Source organism: Lipophrys pholis (assembly GCF_963383615.2).
Source record: "Lipophrys pholis genome assembly, chromosome: 3".
Classification (NCBI taxonomy): Eukaryota; Metazoa; Chordata; class Actinopteri; order Blenniiformes; family Blenniidae; genus Lipophrys; species Lipophrys pholis.
The window spans coordinates 29,492,565-29,512,663 of record NC_137627.1 but is presented as its reverse complement, the minus strand read 5'-3'; the positions used below and the strand labels follow the sequence as shown (position 1 = coordinate 29,512,663).

The following is a 20,099-nucleotide window of genomic DNA, read 5'->3' as shown; positions in this document are numbered from 1 at the left end:
AAAAACCAAAACATCAGTTACAAATATCCAACAATCAAAACACTGAAATCACAAATGTATTAATCTTCGCAATACATTAATAGTCTATAAATGTATTGATATTGGAGCGGACTGATCAGCGAAGAAGGTCTTCACACAGTCAAAATAATTCCAACTCTTTGAATTTTCAGCTTTGGTTTCTTACAAGTCAAAGTCAAATTTATTAGCAATACTTCAATATGTACAGGACATACAGAGTTTTGAAATGCCGTTTCTCTCTGGCCCGTGGTGTAAACATAAAAGCATAATAAATAAATAAAAACAGCAAAATAAAAACAGCAAACAGCAGCAAAACAGGTCCCTGACTTAATTTCCTATGTAAAAGAGGGTGATAGGGTACAGTGTAGAAAGATGGATGGTGGATATTTGGGGGAGTCCAGGGTGTGTGTGAGTGTTTGAGTGTGTGTCTGTCAAGATCCAGCTTTCTTGTGTGAGAGAGGCAAAGGGGGCAGAGCAGGGAGGGAGTTGAGTGTCCTGACAGCTTGGTGGATGGAGACCTCAAAGTGGCAAAGATGGGAAGCAGTACAAACTATTTTTGTTCCATTTGGACAATGTGGGGGTCTGCGTGATGTCATCATCTCATAATAAACTAGTTCTATCTTTAAAACCTCAGAATCACTTTACTAATCCCTGGGGAAATTCTTTAGCAACGCAGCACAAAGAGCACAAAGAGAATGTTTTCAGCTCTAACACAGCTACAACCATTGGAACCATTTTCAGGGAGTTTTGCGGAGTGTAGGATCATTGTTTTGATGCTGCGGTCAGTGCTGTTCTCCTCGGCGAGCTGGCGGTGACGTCTGGCGGCAGAGCGACCGCCTCGCTGTACAACGGCTTTGCAAACAATCACGTCAATGCTTTGAGTGTAAAATCCATCCAAACAGCAACATGTTGTCATGAAAAGTTGGATAGCACAGTGCTACTTCCCTAGCCTGCTCGCTGGCTGCAAACTGTGGAATGGATTTAATGACTCATTACTCTTCGTCTCATTGAGACCCGCCTCCCTTCAGGAAATCCAGTCCACAGTTTGCAGCGAGCGAGCAGAGCAGCAGCAGGGAAATACTTGTGGAGTCATTTCAGTAACAGTGAAGCACAGACGAGGCTTCATGGATCAGAAATCTCCACAGGTTGGTTTGGAAATGTCTGTCTTTGCGCCGGAATATTCGCTGTGTTGTGATGACGTCGCACCCGTACACGCGCGGCCCCAAGGCAATCTCACTCTGAGAACGCAACCGAGTCAAAGCGTATAAAATTTAATACCTGATAGAATCGCGATTAAGACTTTTTTAATACTTTTAAGGACGTTAATTTTCCCACAATTGATTTATCAACTTTTAATACTTTTTAGGACCCCGCGGACACCTTGTTTATCTATCTTTCCAAATGATATTATCTGAGCTCAAAGAAACTCAATATTCATTTAGACTACTACTCTGCACTCAAACATACTTTGCAGAGTTTAGTTCAAAATAAATAAATATTCTAAAGTGAAAACGCATTTTGGTTCAGAACCAATTCACGTTTACACAGCAACATTCTGAAAACGATGTCCTTTTACATGGCAACAGGAGAAACACTGAAAACGATGTCCTTTTACATGGCAACAGGAGAAACACTGAAAACGATGTCCTTTTACATGGCAACAGGAGAAACACTGAAAACGATGTAGTTGGCATTCCAGGATACTCGTGGGTGCCGTTTGCCTTTGTAATGACACCTCATACATGTGCGTACAGAGAACAATACTCTATAAACCAAACAGACGACCAAGTTAGATTGTTATTACAATGACTCTCAACCATAAAACTACCGAATACCAGGAGAATATAGACCGGGAGTTATGACACACAGTAGAACTATTCATGTGGTGCACATTCAGAGTAGCAGTGCTTACACAGACTACATGGCGATGGAGCTTGAGCGCTCTTTTGAAAAGTTTCACCTTGGGAGAAGCTTCCAAAAAGTTGCATTTTCAGTGGCTCCGAGCACCGTTGTCGCATAAATGGACCCCCAAAACGCAACAAAAGTTTTGAGTTGTCCACTTGTAATCGTTGTTGTGTAAACGGGCCCTAAAAGTATGTACATCTTTATATGATCAATTCCTAAAGTGTAAGCTTTAATGTTGTGTTTTGGAGCTAAACAATATTTTCTGGGAGCCACAGAGGGGGGAGATTAACCATTAATTTAAAAATCAGCACTTCTTTTGCAATGAAATAAGAGGCTTAAACCAACTGCGAGCAAAGATGCTTGGTTGCACATTAGAGCAGGAGTGGGCATTCCTTGTCCTCGAGGGCCACAGTCCTGCATGTTTTCAATGTTTCAATGCTCAAACACACTTGAGTTATCATGACGAGGCTCAGCAGACAGCTTGATAATTACCCAATAATTGCTGTCAGCTGTGTTGATGTGAGGACACAATGAAACCGTGCAGGACTGCGGCCCTCGAGGACCAGGAATGCCCACCCCTGCATTAGAGGATTGAAATCCTCATATTGATGCTCATCAACAAGTCTGACTCCATCAACAAGATATCAAATAAAAATTCATCATGAGTGGACACAGTAGGATTTTTACGTTGTTTTCGTGTGTACATAGATACTGTTACAAGGCCCAGAAAGCCATCACTCCATGCAAACGGTACTCATTCGACAGAGAGGAACAGAAAGGTGAATACCAACCACTGGTTTACTGGTGGTGCTCAGCAGGGCTTGCAGGGCCTGAGCCTCCTTGTCCAGCTCTGAGGGGAGAGAAAAAAAGCAAAAAGAAATATACATTAATGACATTTCAAGGTAAGGCGTGCAACAAATAGTGCAAGTTCCTATATGAATTGGTGATAATGACAAAATTTTGGCTGCCGCCTTGTTTTCCTAGATTTTAAGAGTATTATATTTCTATCAAAAGAAATCGGAATACAAATTTTCATTTTCCCCATCGTTTGAGTCAGACTTTGAACCATCCAGTTATTTTGGACATGACAGGAAAAACAACTGACCTTGAGAAATACTTTAAGATACAGTATTTTAGTAAAAGTGATTAAAACAAAATTTAAACCACAATTATCACAAAAATGTTTTTAAAAATGTTTGAAACATTTAGTCCCCAAGTTAAAAGTGTTAAAAAAAAAGAAAAAAAAGAAGCCCAATACAACCAATATATCTAAATTTATTCAAAATTTTGAAATTTTGAAAAGCAATCCTACAGATTACATGTGTAGCTTTTATTTTATTTGAGTGGCAGGCAAAATTTTGAAGATTACATCACTAGTCGGCACACTCTGGGGCACCGTTTACACGAAAACATTTCAAGTGAAAACACTTTTTTTTTTGTTTTTGTTTTTGTGTCAGAACATTTTAAAAATCATGTCCGTTTACACAGAAACAGCAAAAAAACTGAAAACAATATAGTTTGCATGCTGGGCCACTCGTGGGTTCACATATGGAGTCGCAGCATTTCCACCGTTTACATGGAGACAGGCCCAGAGCGTTTCCACAAACTCTAATTATCATCTGTTGACAAGACAATGCAGACTGAGAATTTTTTCCCCACCTTGGAAGCCGTTCTCAAAAAGTAATGTTTTCATTGGCTCCGAGCACTGCTGTTGTAAAAACGCTTTTTCACTTGAAATTGTCGCCATTTAAACAGGCCCTAACGTATGATCTTCCTTCTGTAAGACGGTCATTTCTGTCAGCACCTAAAAAGCATGAACTGTTTTTCGTAACCACAAAAATAAGAAAAACATTTTTCTTTTTTTTTCCAGAACAGTGCTATCCTCCTCTAATGACTTCTCACCCGTTCACCCTAATGAAGGTCTGCTCTTTAATTTCCTCACCTCCTGACTCTCCATATTTACCCCTGCCCGAATGCTTGTCGGTGCAGGCTATTGCATGTCTGAGCTGTCCCCGCTCTGCTTCGAGCCCTTTCCCGCCGATGCCGTTCTGAATGTCTAACGTTGGGGGGCTGCTGCAAGTCTTCTTTGGTGATGGGGGGGGACTGTCCTTCACTTGCACTCCCCCTCCGCCTCCCTGACGCTCCTTCAGTTTCTTTTGCAGACGTTCATGCGTTTTACTAGCTCTGTCATCTCTGTGAACAAATTGTGGCCGTCCATGTTGGGCGTGCGAATCTGCAGAGACTGGAAAGGCAAGAAAGCAACACTTGTGAGGTTGCAACGATACACACAGGATTGAAAAAAAATATATAAAGAACTACTAAAACATCTGTCTGCAGGCCAGAGAAGCAGGTCAATATCACAGGTTATTATGAGTAAGATGTACAAACACATAGGGCTGTGGAGCAGATCATGAAGCTGAAAGACTAAACAGTTTGATTCACTTGTGTAACCAGACTGTGCGATACAGTGCTGAGAACAAACAAATAATATCTAGATAGAACAATGTGGCCCAGACAAGGTTGTTGCAACTCACCCTGCTCCGAGTAGATATGAGCTGGATGGTACTGGGAGATGTACTGAGAGCTCATGTCTGCCACGCCCCCTGCCATGCCTGTGTACAGGTGAGGTGGAGGGGGCATCATGGCAGGGTGGGGGATGAAGGCAGGCAAGTGGGCATGGGGTGGAGGTGGAGGATGGTGGAGAGGGGAGTGACCCCCTGGGTGGAACTCTGGCTGCTGAGGTAAAACCAGAACCCGCCGCACTCCGTTCTCTTCTATGATCTGGAAGAAGGCAGGAGAAAGAGCCTGTAAAACACTGCTTTGTATATCAGAAAGCACTGGGCAAGAAACTGAAATGTATGATTACCTGTGAAACGTATCCAGGAGGCACATAGATTGGAGGCACTGAACCATTTGGAGACATCATGGGAACCTGAGCAGGACCTGTGAAGAGATGATAACCAAAATTGAACATATTCCCTCGGGACAAGCAGCTGCTCCATCCATGAGTAAATATGTAGAAAATACCAGAGCTGTACGCACGTCTAAGGCCTTGTTTATACAACAACGTTTCAAGTGAAAACACAAAGTTTTTTCATTTTCGTTTCAGAAAAGCCTCACATTTACATGGCAATGTTCTGAAAACGACATTTTTCAAAAGTTCCACCTTGGGAGCAGTTTTGAAAAAGTTGGATTTTCAGTGGCACCAAGCACTGTTGTTGTATAAACAGACACCCAAAACTCAACGAAAGGTTTGTGTTTTCACTTAAAATATTTGCCATTTAAACGGGCCCTAAAACTCAATTCATACTCTGAACGAACGCCTATGAGGACGATGCCACATAGGATTACAAACCAGAGAGGTAACAAGTTCAAAACACATGAAAACACTGTGCAGACCTTAACTGATTGAGAACTTTGCACCTGATCAGAGAAGGTACCACCGTTCTCATAAACAGTATCAGTACCGGATCAACTTACATGGAGCTGGCGATGCAGCTAATCCAATAATCGTCTACAAGCAGTTATTACAACCAGGGTACTGGAGTGCTCGATGTGATCCCAGCTGAGCACGGGAGAAGCAGAGTACAATCCAGGAATCACCCAATAGCCTCAAATGCAAGTTTATGGACTGTTGGAAAAAACCCATGCATGGAAAGGGAGACCATGCAAATTGCACAGAGACGGGTCTCCAAGCCTAACCTGGACTCAAACTAACTTTATAGCTATAAGGCGAGAGTATTTCCTAACCTCTGTTATTTTCATTTTACTCAACTACAACAAACAGCCTATCTTTAGTTATCCCAGAAACATCTCCACAAAATTCATCCACACTGAAAATCCCTTTCAGTAGAAGAGGGTGTTTAAAAAAAATGCAAGAAGAGCACTTAAGAAAAGTGCTGAGAAAAAGTTTTCTGCTCTGTTGTAGGGGCCAGCATAATGGCTTAGCTCAGCTCAGAGAAGTGACGGCTCAGCAGAAAGCCTATCTGAGAGAAAGAGAGAGCGACCTCCGAGCCAAGTTTGCACATTCACACATTTGTCTACTTACAAAACTCAAGACAGACACACTGGAGCTCCCAACATCAGATGTGATGCAGGACAGGAAGAAAAAAACTAAACTATTCAATACTAAACTTTCCGGAAACTGCTTGATGGAGAGCTGTCCATCATTTTTGTCTGAAGTGGATGAAAAACTTCTAAACCGACAGCCAGGCTCTAAGAACGGACAGACTGGTGTGTGTGTGTGTGTGTGTGTGTGTGTGTGTGTGTGTGTGTGTGTGTGTGTGTGTGTGTGTGTGTGTGTGTGTGTGTGTACCCTCAAAACAGCACCACCCACTGACACTGACCTTTGGATCGACCTAGTTTTCTGCATTGATCGGTTTTCTAATGTGATTTGATTCACAAAAGAGTCACGAGTATTGATAAACACTAAATGCTTCACTAAAAAACATTAATATTTCATTTCCTTTTTGAACTTAACCATTAAAGCGTGAATTAAAACTGGGCAAAAAAATCGATTTAATCGATTTATCGCATTCTGTTCTACCAATCCTTCTGGGTTTCCGCTGTTGCTGAACGGACTGAACACAGGCAGTATTTTTACTGCTAAAGCCAGTTTAAGTAGCAGCAGCTCCATTTCACTGCACAGTTTAAGTCAGCGAGCCTCCAGACGTCATTTGGGCGTTCAATCTTCAAAAAATACGGCCAAAAAAATAGCGCACAGCTTGCTCAAAGCCGTCTAACTTATGTGTACAGTCGAACCTCGGAAGAAGGAGCCGGTAAAAGCAAACACATATTCAAGCACGGAGAGGTTTTAACTGTTAACGCACCTTAATGAGGGACAGCCTCCCGCAGCAAGGTGCTGCTGTGAAGTTTACTTCAGTCAAACATAAGGCTCGTGGACCAAAACCGGCCGCAAAAACCTCCAATCCAGCCCCAGAAACCACCAAGCAAGTGGTTATATACAGGGCTTGACATTAAGGATTTTGAAAAGGCATAAACGACACATTCTGGAAATGCTCGGGCTCCATCTCGAGTGGACAGCAGGAGCTCTGCTACAGCGAATGAGTGAGTAGATCAGAGGTGTCAAAGCTCGGTCCTGGAGGGCTCAGCCTACCAGATTGTCAGCGGCGGAGTTCGTGCCTGCGCCTGTCAATGACGTCACACACATTATGATCTACAGCAACTCCATACAAACAAACTACATTACGGGCTGGATCGATCGATAGATAGATAAGATAGATAAACTTTTTCGTAAGAATTATACCTTTGTCACTACGTCCAATATTATGATATTGTGTATGTATTTGGAAATATAATGAAAACAGTCACTTATCTCTACATTATATCTTTACATTCCTTCTCATTCATGTCGCCACCATATTTATCTTCCGTCTTGGAAAACACTCAGTTTATTGTTTCACCTGCTTGAGATATGAGAAACAGACTAAATGTCACTGTCACCTATTACAGGTCTTTACAGCATTAAGTGGGCAAAAAAAGGACATTTCATAAAATCAGACGAAGCGCCACCAGACACATTCTGCCTCTAAACCCTCCTGAAGTTAAACCAGACGGATCACTGCTGCTTCAGGACATTCAGAGGCATAAAACCACTCGTAGCGTCCTGTTCACCTCACACAGCCATGTTAGCTTTTCACGGAGCTACGAAGCTAACTGTGAAAGCTAATGTTAGCTTCATACTGTGACGGGAGAAACTTGCAGCCAGTAAAAATGCGAAACGCCATCATAGCCAATCATAATGTGAAACGTCATCACCATGCGCGGGTTTAAGCCCCGCCCTGGAAAGCTCTGGTAGCTCAGGCACATGCGCAAGCCCCGCCCCGGACAGATCTGGTAGCCCGGACAGATCTGGTACCTACACCGGCATCCTGCAGGGTTTAACTATCTCCCAGTTAGAGCACACCTGACTGTAATGAAGGGCTCGTTATTGGGCTTTCTCACAACCTTGGTGATGACATCATCACTACATTCAGGTATGCTGAAGCAGGGAGAGAAATAAAACATGCAGGACACTGGCCCTCCAGGGCCAAGTTTGGACACACCTGGAGTAGATGGACAATAACAACAATGGCGGTCTCCAGAGTGTCATGCCTCCCAGTCCACATTCTCCTGGCACTTGGTAGTTTTATAGTTCAGTCGCCTGCAAAAGGGATCCCACTTGGTTGTTTGTCCATACGAATGCTCGTGTACTCGCCTTTGTTAATGTTATTGCTTGGTTTCATTACAAAAAAAACAATAGTACCTACTCATGGCCTTGCATGCTTACTACATCGTTTTCATTGTTTCTGTCATTGCCATGACAATGGACACCTTTTTCAGTACGTTGCTGTGTAAAGGCAAAAACCTTTTTGAAACGAAAACACAGAAACAAAGTGTTTTCACTTGAAATGTTGTCGTGTAAACAGGGCCTTAGAAGTAGACTGGACCACAATTGTAGACCAATTAGGACAAAAAGTCAAGAAACGCCAAAGCGTCCACATAGTTTTTCTTGCATGTATAAATGCTGAAGTCCAGCTTAAAATATCTCATCAGAGTAATAGTACATATATTAACAGGAATATAGTCTAATCAAACAGTTCTCTAATGGAGCTTCCCTTCATGAAGTTTACAAACATCACAATACAAGCTATTCAAAAAAGTTGATGGTGCTCATGATTGGCTCATCCCATTTACATCGATTGTACACAACGTAATAAAAACATCTCTTCTGGTATACGGTACCATTCAACAGCATCATAAACTGGGACCTCTGTAAAACACACATTCATGAAGTCAGGATTTATAGTAGGCAGCTGCTGCTGTAGCTTTAACTAAAAGTAATCAACCAAAAAATAACTAAAGTCTGAGTCAACTGCTGTACTAACCAGCTCCAAGCAGCTGCCAAGTTTTCATGACATGATGTTGCGTTCCAGCATGCAAATAAATTCAGTGAAATGTCAACTGAGTGAAAAATGAGAGCGAGAAAGACGGACATACAGAGAGAGAAGTAAACAGTATGCAGGTGAATGAGATATAACCTAAATTCGCCCTGTATTTGTTATTTTCATCGGTGTATATATAAATTCATGAATGGATCCATTGCTGGAAGGTTTAATGAATAGAACTGCATCCTACACACATCTGCTGTCTCGTATTATGTACTTGAATGCCATCACATGTCTCGTCTCACTGACCCAGACTACCACTTTATTAGGCCCCGTTTACACGACAACAAATACCAGTGCATCCGCAAAACTTTCTTCACTTTTGGGGGGTCTGTTTACACAGCACCAGTGTGCGAACCCACTCTATCCGCAAAGGTTTTAATCAGGGTCCCAAGGTGGAAAGATTCTTTCATGGTCACTATTCCCTCCTGCAGAGACTGCGGAAGGCTACAGAGCCTGTTACTGCACATGAGCATCTCTCCCCCTCCCTCCTGCTCATTCAGTTGTAAACAAACATGGCGGCCCCGTAGTGGTATGACTCGCAGTCCGTATTCTAGTTTTATTGTCCATATCAGTAGTTTAATAGTTGAGACTCACCCTTGAAAGCATCTGATGTGTTATCAGTCCATACGGATGTCGGGTGCTCTCCATTTTCTTCACGTTTATAGTGTATTGCTTGATTTTGTAATGAAACTATACAGACGTGTGTGCCGAGAGCAACAGCACCCTCCAGTTGCCCGGCATACTAACTACATCGTTGTCTCGGTGTCTGCTGCTGCAGTGTAAACACACTCCTTTTTTTAAACGGATTAGGTGTTGTCAAGTAAAACGTTGTCGTGTAAACAGGGCCTTAGAAATCCTGTCATTACCATATGCATCGACAACATCCACACAGCAAGCCCTAAGCATGTAGACGCAGGACACCCGACGATACCTGATAATAAACTTCCCTGCATAACACAGACAACCCACAGACCTCTTCTATGGAAACCAAAAGGGCAAATAGGCAGTGAGTCATTTACATACCAAGGAACACAGGGTCAGCGAGGACAAAAATCTCCACACAGGAAGCATGGGAGAGCTCCGGCTGAATGAAGGCAGTCACTCAGCCGTCATTGATTTCAGATTACCTTATAATTTGAGTGGGAGTTCAGAGTGTGTACTGTTCACTCTACTCACTTGAAAGACAAATAAATTATCTTGTGTTTATGCCACATAGTGCTCAGCTGTGCACCTGCCTAATGACTGATTAAGGCAATTCTAGCTGGTGGCACTGAGGTGGACTAATACGAATACTGATGAATCACATTAGCGTTTTATATGTTGTCCATTGAGAGTGGATGGCTTTGTGCGAATCAATGGGGTGGGGGGTGTGTGTGGGGGGGTGTGTGTGTGTGGGGGGGGGGGGGGGGGTAAGAAGACAGAGAAAACACGGCGAGAGAGGTGGGATGAGGAACCCTTTACACTATTGGAAGAGAAAGGGTGGAGAATGAGTGGGGGGTAAAAACGCCCACACTTGCGTCAATTTGACGCACGAGTGCTGACAGAAATCAGATTTTGAAAAAAAAAAAAAAGGGGGGGGGGGGGCATTCCCTTTCTCCCCCTCCTAAGTCACCTGGAGCATTGGTTTTGCCGACGTGGCCGTCGAGTGCCAGCCTTCCAGAGGGAAAAATCCAAGGGGAGATGTATCAAAGGCCAGGTTCGCATGCGCACATGCGTACACAGATGCGCGAAGGTGGCCAGGCCACCTTGAGCACCCACTTGTTTTACTTGTGTCTGAAAATAGAAATCATAATAAAAACAGTCTGGTGGGACTTCACACAGTGCTCCTGAGGCATACTGCAAACAGTGGAAACTTGGCAGACGTGACGCTGAAAAGAATGGCAACGATCCAAGGAAACTGTCAGGTTTAATCAGATGCCCAATGAACCCTCGATTAGTTAGGGAGGATAAAAAAGAAGCAGAAAAGACGGGCTGGACGGAGGCTGTCTGGGTTCGGAGAAGGGTGTTAAAAAATCAAGGAAAGCACGTTGGTAGGAATGACAGCAATGAGATGCAGAGGAGATGCAGCAGGTTCATATGGGAGCCCTCAATACACTCCTGGTGGCCACATGAAGCCTATAAAGATGGAGTAGGCTTGATTATTAATTAGGGCTAATAAACTGTCTCCATCGATAAATAAAGATGGGAGAAAGGGTAGGCAAGGGAATCTGAGCAGACAGACTGACACAGAATCGTAATTAAAGCTAAGCAGTGGAATGAGGCCATGTACTGAGCTGTCAATAAAACAGGGAAAGTGGCAATTATGGTTTCAAGCTATGACCTTGATTTCTGGTGATAACGGTGGCGAACAGTGCTTGTCTGAACGATGAGACATTTTTCTTGGAGGCAAAAAATACATTCTATCAATTAAATTTGCAAAAGAAAAAAAAAATGTAGCATCATATTAGTAGATTACAGAAGTGTGTGTGTGTGTGTGTGTGTGTGTGTGTGTGTGTGTGTGTGTGTGTGTGTGTGTGTGTGTGTGTGTGTGTGTGTGTGTGTGTGTGTGTGTGTGTGTGTTCGTTCTCGGCCAAGCAGCACCTCCAAAACATGCCCATTAGCATCAAACCACCACCGATCCAGCCAGATGGAGGAGGAGGAAACAGCTTTTCTGTGTTGTTGTGTGTGCAAACCGGAGCCTGAGGAAGGAAGCGGTATGGTAAACAACGGAAAGGTTTATTAAGAATAGTTGTTTTTCCTCAGGTATGGGTAAACTTTGACTGAATTCCTAATATATGGCATCCACATTAGGCTCCCAGTCCCACCAGTGACAATGACGTTTACAAGAGGGGAGGGAATCGGTAACCTTCATGCTTGCGCCTATTACAGAACATTACACGCTGCAGCTGCTTTGAGCCAGATGAAACCAGAACAAGAGAAGGGCTGTGGCTACAAGGGACAGGTTTCTTTATTTGACTCTGTTGAAGAAATAAAAGTACCTCCAAAACTATAATTTTGATCCCATCAGAACAAGCTAAACTTACAAAGCCCAAGATGATCATTTGTGTCAATGAAAAAAACATTTAACTGGGCATGCAATCATCCAGGAGCACACATCACACCTTACACAAAATGAGAAGAAAAGTAGAATTCTCTAGGACTCTTCCCTCTCATATTCTATACAACCTTTTTACCCTTTTCTCCCTCTCCCCTGGTGTCATCGCAGCTCAGGGAGAATGAGTCACAAGCTCAGTCATTCTTAGAGCTACTCACTGCAGAAGCTGTGAATGAACCGTCTGCACGCACATGTCTGTGTACATGTCCTTGAAGTTAGGTGGAGGAGGTATAAAAAGAAAGTGCCAGCGTGTCTAATCTTTGCGGAGAAATTATGAAAACCATATGTGAAGGGCTTTGGTTTGAGGAGAGGGTGCCATGGGTGAGGAAACACATTGAAACGGGCCACACGTGTGTACTTGTGTTTTAATGTGTGATTCAGTGTGGAACCACTATTTAAGTAACAGACTGACCACTGGCAGCTCAAGACCTGCAACCACCAAAAGTCCTGGGGCTAAAAAGCTTTTCATGATAGTACTTTGCAACTACTGGGATCAAATTGTAGCTGGTGAGTAGACAAAGGGCTTTGGGTAAACAGTGGTTAGGACTCAAAAAAAGGTATTAGAAGAGATACAGTTTCAACAAACTGGGATAAATAAACAAGATATATAGTTTTAGTGAGCCAACATTAGTATTTTTCCAATTCGAGATGCTCATTCCTTTCTGCTGATAATCGCCGAATTTGAACCTGACCACTGAAAAGTAGCCCCTTGAATCCTGGCTGCATACACATTATTTATAGATTTTATTGCTTATCGTAGAGTCAGTGTGAAAAATACATTCTTGCTATCCAGATCTTCGACTGTTGTAGGTTGGAATCTTGAATTTATCCAGTTTCTTTTTCCAGTAACTTTACTGTGTCTCAGGAATTTTAAAGAGATGGCCCCTTCTAAATAATTTATGTCTGAAGGTGCTCCAACAATCATACAGTGCAATAAAATAGCTTGTCAGATGATGAGATGGATCCGGAAACCCCACAGGCAAAAAGACTTTCCGATGTGTGGAAATGTGGCGCTGTGTCCAATCCTTTTTGCAACTTGCGAAATGGGTATGAAAGTCAGATCGTCAGTTTACAAACTGTTCAGTCAATGAGGGATGAGAATGTAGTCTGGATTAACTACCCTTTTAAGACCTTTTATTTTCAAAACAAGTAACTGTGTCAATTACGAAGAGGTGGACACTCCTGGTGCCCGAGGGCCATAGTCCCACATGTTTTCAATGTCCTGCTACTACAACACACCTGATATTTTGATTTCTAAATTATTGTGTAGAAGTTTGGGGCAATAACTATAAAAGTTCATTACACCCCCTTGTTATACTCCAAAAACGGGCTGTACGAATTATACACAAAGTAGGATATTGTGATCACACTAATATATTATTTTTGCAGTCTAAAATGTTAAATTGCATGATTTAGTTGAATTCTCTACTGCCAACTTCTGTTTAAAGCTAACAAAAATGTGCTACCTGCAAGAATACAAATGCTTTTTGCACGCACAGAAGGGGGATATAACCTGAGGGGGTGTGATAACTTTAAGGTTCAAGCAGTGTCTTCCACTCGGAAAAGTATGTGTGTGTCTGTATGTGGAGTTAAACTCTGGAACAAAATGGGAGTAGAGCACAAACAATGTCCAAATATTCATCAGTTCAAATCAAGATATAAAAAAATGGTATGGTCAAAATACCAGAAGGAGGAAATGGGTACTTGACTGCTAATGGGTGTTACAAAGTGATGTATACTTTAAAGGTCAGATCTAGCTAATGATGAAGTCTATTGTTGTTGTTACTATTATACTATTGCAGTTGTTATTGTTATTGGTATCATTATTATTATCATTATGGTTGTTATTATTGTAAGAGGATATAACATATAATTCAGTTAACAAGAAATAACTAAGTGATTATATTGTATTAGTAATATCTTACATTATATAATAAACTATATGTCTTGGCTGTTTTTGTTGTTGTTTTATTTTTCCGTTTTATCTTATCAATTTTTTGGGGTTTGTTTGTTTTCTTTATTTTTATTAATGATAGCTATTAATAAGGTACTGTGTCATATTAGTATAAGAATTGATTAGGTGGAGTAATTGTTATTGCCATTGTTATTGCGATTGCTGTTGTGCTATTATCATTATTTTAACAGCCCAGGATTAATGCCTGACAATCTATATATTATTCTTAGAATCAAAATTAATAGATCCAGACAGCGGTATTGCTATCAATGCTGACGGTAATACAAAGGAATTAAATTCTTAGAAGTAAAACATGCACATATCCATGCACTCCGCATTCAACATAACCCATAGTACAGGGCAGACATGTGGGGGCCGGCAGCTCGAGGAAAGCCTCTTCTGGCAGCAGACTCCTAAATCTTGTCTCTTTTAATGCATAGTATAGGACACCTAACAAATGAGGATCCGGTTGCTCGGGGGCTGCACCCCTCTGGCAGCAGGTCCAGACACAGGAAAGAAAAAAGAAGAGCCCCGACTCCTTCTTAACACACATCATCAAGACTAATCTGGTTATCATGAGCATCAATCAGTCTGCGATTATTGTCCCTTCATGAATGAATGTGGAGTATGTCAGGTATTATTCAAACACTTTGATACAGAGAAATGTTATATGGGCTGTAATGGTGTAATGGTGATGGTGAATAACAGTAATACCAACATGGCAATAAAAATAGGTATAGGAAACAAAATTATTCAATTGTTATAAGGTGTAACACACTATGAATGTTGACTTAATGTAATGCATTGTTGCATCTGTTAATATGTAACCAACTTCATTGTTAATCGTTTTGTAAGATAAGAACTAAAACAGTGTTATTGTAGCAGCCACATTATCATTATTATTTAAGTTTATGAACAGGGGTGGGAGTTAATAAGCTTGTCTTCTTCCCACTCCTTTTCGAGCTAGAGTGTTGATTATTATTTTTTCTTTTATTGTATTTTTCCATCCATCCATCCATCCATTTTCTTCCGCTTATCCGGGGCCGGGTCGCGGGGGCAGCAGTCTAAGCAAGGAAGCCCAGACTTCCCTCGCCCCAGACACGTCCTCCAGCTCCTCCGGTGGGACCCCAAGGCGTTCCCAGGCCAGCCGAAAGACATAGTCTCTCCAGCGTGTCCTAGGTCTGCCCCGAGGCCTCCTACCGGAGGGACATGCCCGGAACACCTCCCGAGGGAGGCGTCCATGGGGCATCCGAAACAGATGCCCAAGCCACCTCAGCTGGCTCCTCTCGATGCGGAGGAGCAGCGGCTCTACTCCGAGCTCCTCCCTGGTGACTGAGCTCCTCACCCTATCTCTAAGGGTGCGCCCAGCCACTCTACGGAGGAAACTCATTTCAGCCGCTTGTATCCGGGATCTCGTTCTTTCGGTCATGACCCAAAGCTCATGACCATAGGTGAGGGTAGGAATGAAGATCGACTGGTAAATCGAGAGCCTCGCCTTTTGGCTTAGCTCCTTCTTCACCACGACGGACCGATACAGCGACCGCATAACTGCAGACGCTGCACCGATCCGCCTGTCGATCTCACGCTCCATCTTCCCCCCACTCGTGAACAAGACCCCGAGATACTTGAACTCCTCCACTTGGGACAAGGGCTCTCCACCGACCTGAAGGGGGCAAGCCACCTTTTTCCGGTCGAGAACCATGGCCTCGGATTTAGAGGTGCTGATCCTCATCCCAGTTGCGTCACACTCGGCTGCGAACCGCGCCAGTGCACGCTGAAGGTCCAGGTTTGATGAAGCCACCAGGACCACATCGTCTGCAAAAAGCAGAGACGAGATCCTGTGGTCCCCAAACCAGACCCCCTCCGGTCCCTGGCTGTGCCTAGAAATTCTGTCCATAAAAGTTATGAACAGAACCGGTGACAAAGGACAGCCCTGCCGGAGGCCAACGTGCACTGGGAACAGGTCCGACTTACTGCCGGCAATGCGAACCAAACTCCTGCTCCGGGCGTACAGGGACCGGACAGCCCTTAGCAAAGGGTCCCGGACTCCATACTCCCGGAGCAACCCCACAGGACGTCTCGAGGGACACAGTCGAACGCCTTCTCCAGGTCCACAAAACACATGTGGACTGATTGGGCGAACTCCCATGAACCCTCGAGTAGCCGGTGGAGGGTATAGAGCTGGTCCAGTGTTCCACGACCTGGACGAAAACCGCATTGTTCCTCTTGGATCCGAGGTTCGACTAACGGCCGGATCCTCCTCTCCAGTACCCTGGAATAAACTTTCCCAGGGAGGCTGAGGAGTGTGATCCCCCTGTAGTTGGAACACACCCTCCGATCCCCCTTCTTAAAAAGAGGGACTACCACCCCGGTCTGCCACTCCAGAGGCACTGTCCCCGATCGCCACGCAATGTTGCAGAGACGTGTCAGCCACGACAGTCCCTGCACATCCAGAGACTTAAGGAACTCAGGGCGAATCTCATCCACTCCCGGTGCCTTGCCACCGAGGAGCTTAGCAACTACCTCGGTGACTTCAGCCCGGGTAATGGACGAGTCTACCTCTGAGAACCCAGCCTCTGCTTCCTCAGCGGAAGACGTAATGGTGGGATTGAGGAGGTCCTCGAAGTATTCCTTCCACCGCCCGACGACATCTCCAGTTGAGGTCAACAGCTCCCCACCTCCACTGTAAACGGTGTTGGTGAAAAACTGCTTCCCCCTCCTGAGGCGCCGGACGGTTTGCCAGAATTTCCTCGGGGCCGACCGATAGTCCTCCTCCATGGCCTCCCCGAACTCCTCCCAGGCCCGAGTTTTTGCCTCCACCACGGCCCAGGCTGCGGCCCGCCTGGCCTGCCGGTACCCGTCAGCTGCCTCAGGAGTCCTATGAGCTAACAGCGCCCGATAGGACTCCTTCTTCAGCTTGACGACATCCCTTACTTCCGGTGTCCACCAACGAGCCCCAACCCCAGGTATTGTATTTTTTTTTCTGGCTTTTTTTTTGCCTGTGTTGTGTAGCTCGAAATAAAAATAAAGAATAAAAAAAAAAAAAAAAAAAAAAAAATTGTTGTGAAGTTCTACAGGAAGCTTTCTTGCAAGCTACTTAACACATATAGGTGTGTTGGAGCAGGACAACCATTAACAGAACCAGGACAAGTGATTAGCTATGCACAATATTTGTAACGAAGAGGGAACAAAGAGAAACCATTGAAAAATGTGTGATACCCTGCATTTTCCCCCAGAGATAACCAGGTCTTCACAGTCTCAAGAATTCTCAGTTATGGATATGGCTTTGATCAATTTTTGAAAGATAACTCCAATATGCCTCTCAGGACACTCGCATTTTTTTAAAAAAGGTTAAAAACTCACCGTTTTAATAAGGCGTTTAACTGATTTTTATAGATGTGTATATATATATATATATATATATATATATATATATATATATATTTATTTATTTTTATCTACTTAGGTTTTAACTGAATCTTTTATCTCCAATGATTCCTCTCAGGGGTCGCTACACTGTTGGTGGCCACGTTCCCCACTGGTGGGGCGTTACCGTGGGTTCCCCCGTCCCAGGCACCTGGTTGATCCCCCACGTATGTTGTGGGACTTGCCGGTCTGCCCGGCAGTGCACTGTGGGGCAGTGCCGCCTGTGGTTAGAAGCTGTGCCACTCCCAATGTGGACGGCACCAAAATGTGGCCTTTCCTCACCTTAAGTCCTCAGTGCCCTGCCATGTCTGTGTGTGTGTGTGTGTGTGTGTGTGTGTGTGTGTGTGTGTGTGTGTGTGTGTGTGTGTGTGTGTGTGTGTGTGTGTGTGTGTGTGTGTGTGTGTGTGTGTGTGTGTGTGTGTGTGTGTGTGTGTGTGTTGATTTCATCTATTGTATTTTTGCACTGTTTTTAAATCATGTTAAGCACTTTGTTTTACATTAAGTGTACAAAAAAGTGCTATACAACTAAAGTTGATTGATTGATTGATACACCAGTGGTGCCAAATACATTTTAGATGAGAGGCTTAGTTGTGATGATGAGATGTCTATATATTTGCAAAATCAAACAACTACTACGAAAAATTACTAAATTGTCAACATGAAGCCAATGTTGTGCCAAAGCCAATGATTTTACGAACTCACCCTGACAGCACAGGTTTGAGGCCAGTTTGATAGCATTAAGGTAGCTAACTTTCATGGCAGAATCAACGATATTTCAGCTTCAGCTCTCAGTGTTGTGTTGTATCTGCTACTCTTGAGAAATTTGTTTAAAATATCAATGTTTTCTTCTATCTATCAAGGTTTTTACAATTTGCTTGGTGGTTTGGCGGGCTGGATGGGAGTCTCTTGCAGGCTGGTTTTGGCCCGCGGGCCTTATGCTTGACACCCCTGCAATAAACCTACAGACCATGTAGAAATCCCCGTTTTTCACCCAAAGACGTCAGAACAAAGCACATCCTGCCTGCTAAGCTTTCGGTAAACAAGACATGACAGTCACAACTTCCACAGACATAAAAAATAATGAACACATTTGCAGCACCATTGGGAATTAGACGAGGTGTGTCAGCGCTGTGGCATCTGACGCGAGAGATACGTAGATACAGACTGAGCGGGGTAGCATGAAGTATGTGCTCACGCTCTTTGTCTGATGCCTGAATGGCTGCCTTGACTTCAGTGGTGGATGCGCATCTGTATCAGGCTCAATAACCCCGGTGGAACCAGACAATGCTTTATGCCATCAAGCAGAGACTGAATCATCTAAAGTGGTGGTGAATCACCACAGGTTAAGTTAGATAAAGAAGTGGATCTAATGAACCCAGTGGTCCTGATGCTGACTTGTTTCATCAGTCACCGAGCTTATCAGGTGGCTACAGATGACTGTGATACAGCCTTCACATCTTGTCCGCGGTGGTAAATGCCAAGAAAGTCCAACCTGAGGAGTGCTTCGGTTTGGGTCAGGTCCACTCGCAAACAAACCTTTCCTTAAAGCAAGACAGATCACCAGCAGAGGGGTGCTAAATGCTTACTATAATTAGCTTCCTTCGCCAAAGGTCCCTCCTTTAAGGAAGACATTAAAAAAAAAAGACAAGTGTCTTCTATTAACTGCATTTTACAAGATTGTCTATGCCTATTAAGCCGGCTGTCATGCCCTAATACGTAGCAATTGCACACATCCAGCTGCTAAAAATACATGATTATTGGATACACAAACAGAAGCGGGATACAACAAATCCTTGTAAATATGTTCAAACCAGAACCCTGTGCCTTGTGTAATGTTGTATTACTGCCCTGTCAGTACACAGCTGGGTTAAAGACAGAAGCATACACATGCACAGCAGACACTCCTCTGAACTAGGGATGGAGCTATTCCAATCCAGTATCGGTATCGGGTTCCGATACCAACGTAATTCACGAATTGGAAATTTCCGATCCAACCTGCAGATTTCCAATCCATGAAGCCTCGTCTGTGCTTTACTCTGCTGAAATGACTCCACAAGTGTTTCCCTGCCAGCTGCTCTACTCGCTGGCTGCAAAATGTGGACTGGATTTCCTGAACAGAGGCGGGTCTCAATTAGGTCTTTTCTGACAAAAACAACCAGGAGATAGTTCAGGGCCGGTGCCAGGTCAAGTTCTTAAATGAGCACCGCCAAAGAACCGGTTCTTTTTTCACCGTTAACGGAACCAAGTGAGAGCCACGTCATTGCGTCATTCCAAAACTTGATACGTCACTGATTTCAACAATTTAGCGCTGACAGCGCTCACACAAGAACGAGGAGACGGACCGTATTCATCGGTTTAGTCCGGGTCGCTCCATCTAGTTTGGCCTGAACCTCAGATGCAGACCAAAGAGCGAGAAAACATTGCGTCTCTTTGTATCTCTATTGGTGTTTTTTCACGTGCGTCTTGTTTTAGTCCGGAGCCCCGGAGTGGTCATAGAGAGAAAAAAATAAAATAACGCGTGAATGAGTTTGGGACTTATTTTTCAACATTACATTAATTCTGCTCCTTTCACTTTATTTCTGGATGTGTCTGAATCAAATGCTTCAACATCGGAGAAGAATAGAGGTGTAGAATGATAGAACACAGCTCTACAGCAGTTTCCAATGGCAACCTACGTAAACACGCTGATTAAAGTTCTCTTTCATATGAAGCGCCATTAAAAGGCTCACTTTATGGCAAAATTTTTTTAACT

At 43.6% G+C, this 20,099-nt stretch overlaps 1 protein-coding gene across 2 annotated transcripts in view; it reads right to left on the bottom strand.

The window, feature by feature from the left end:
• The window catches only part of fndc3a (fibronectin type III domain containing 3A), a 94,915-nt gene that overhangs the window by 25,565 nt on the left and 49,251 nt on the right, over positions 1-20,099 (bottom strand). For both annotated transcript variants that reach the window (XM_080459893.1, XM_080459894.1), the window contains exons 4-7: positions 4,790-4,866; positions 4,458-4,704; positions 3,866-4,165; positions 2,715-2,773 (exon numbers count right to left, since the gene is read on the bottom strand). In XM_080459893.1, coding sequence (XP_080316019.1) covers positions 2,715-2,773; positions 3,866-4,165; positions 4,458-4,704; positions 4,790-4,866 — 683 coding nt within the window. The remainder of the gene's footprint in view (positions 1-2,714; positions 2,774-3,865; positions 4,166-4,457; positions 4,705-4,789; positions 4,867-20,099) is intronic.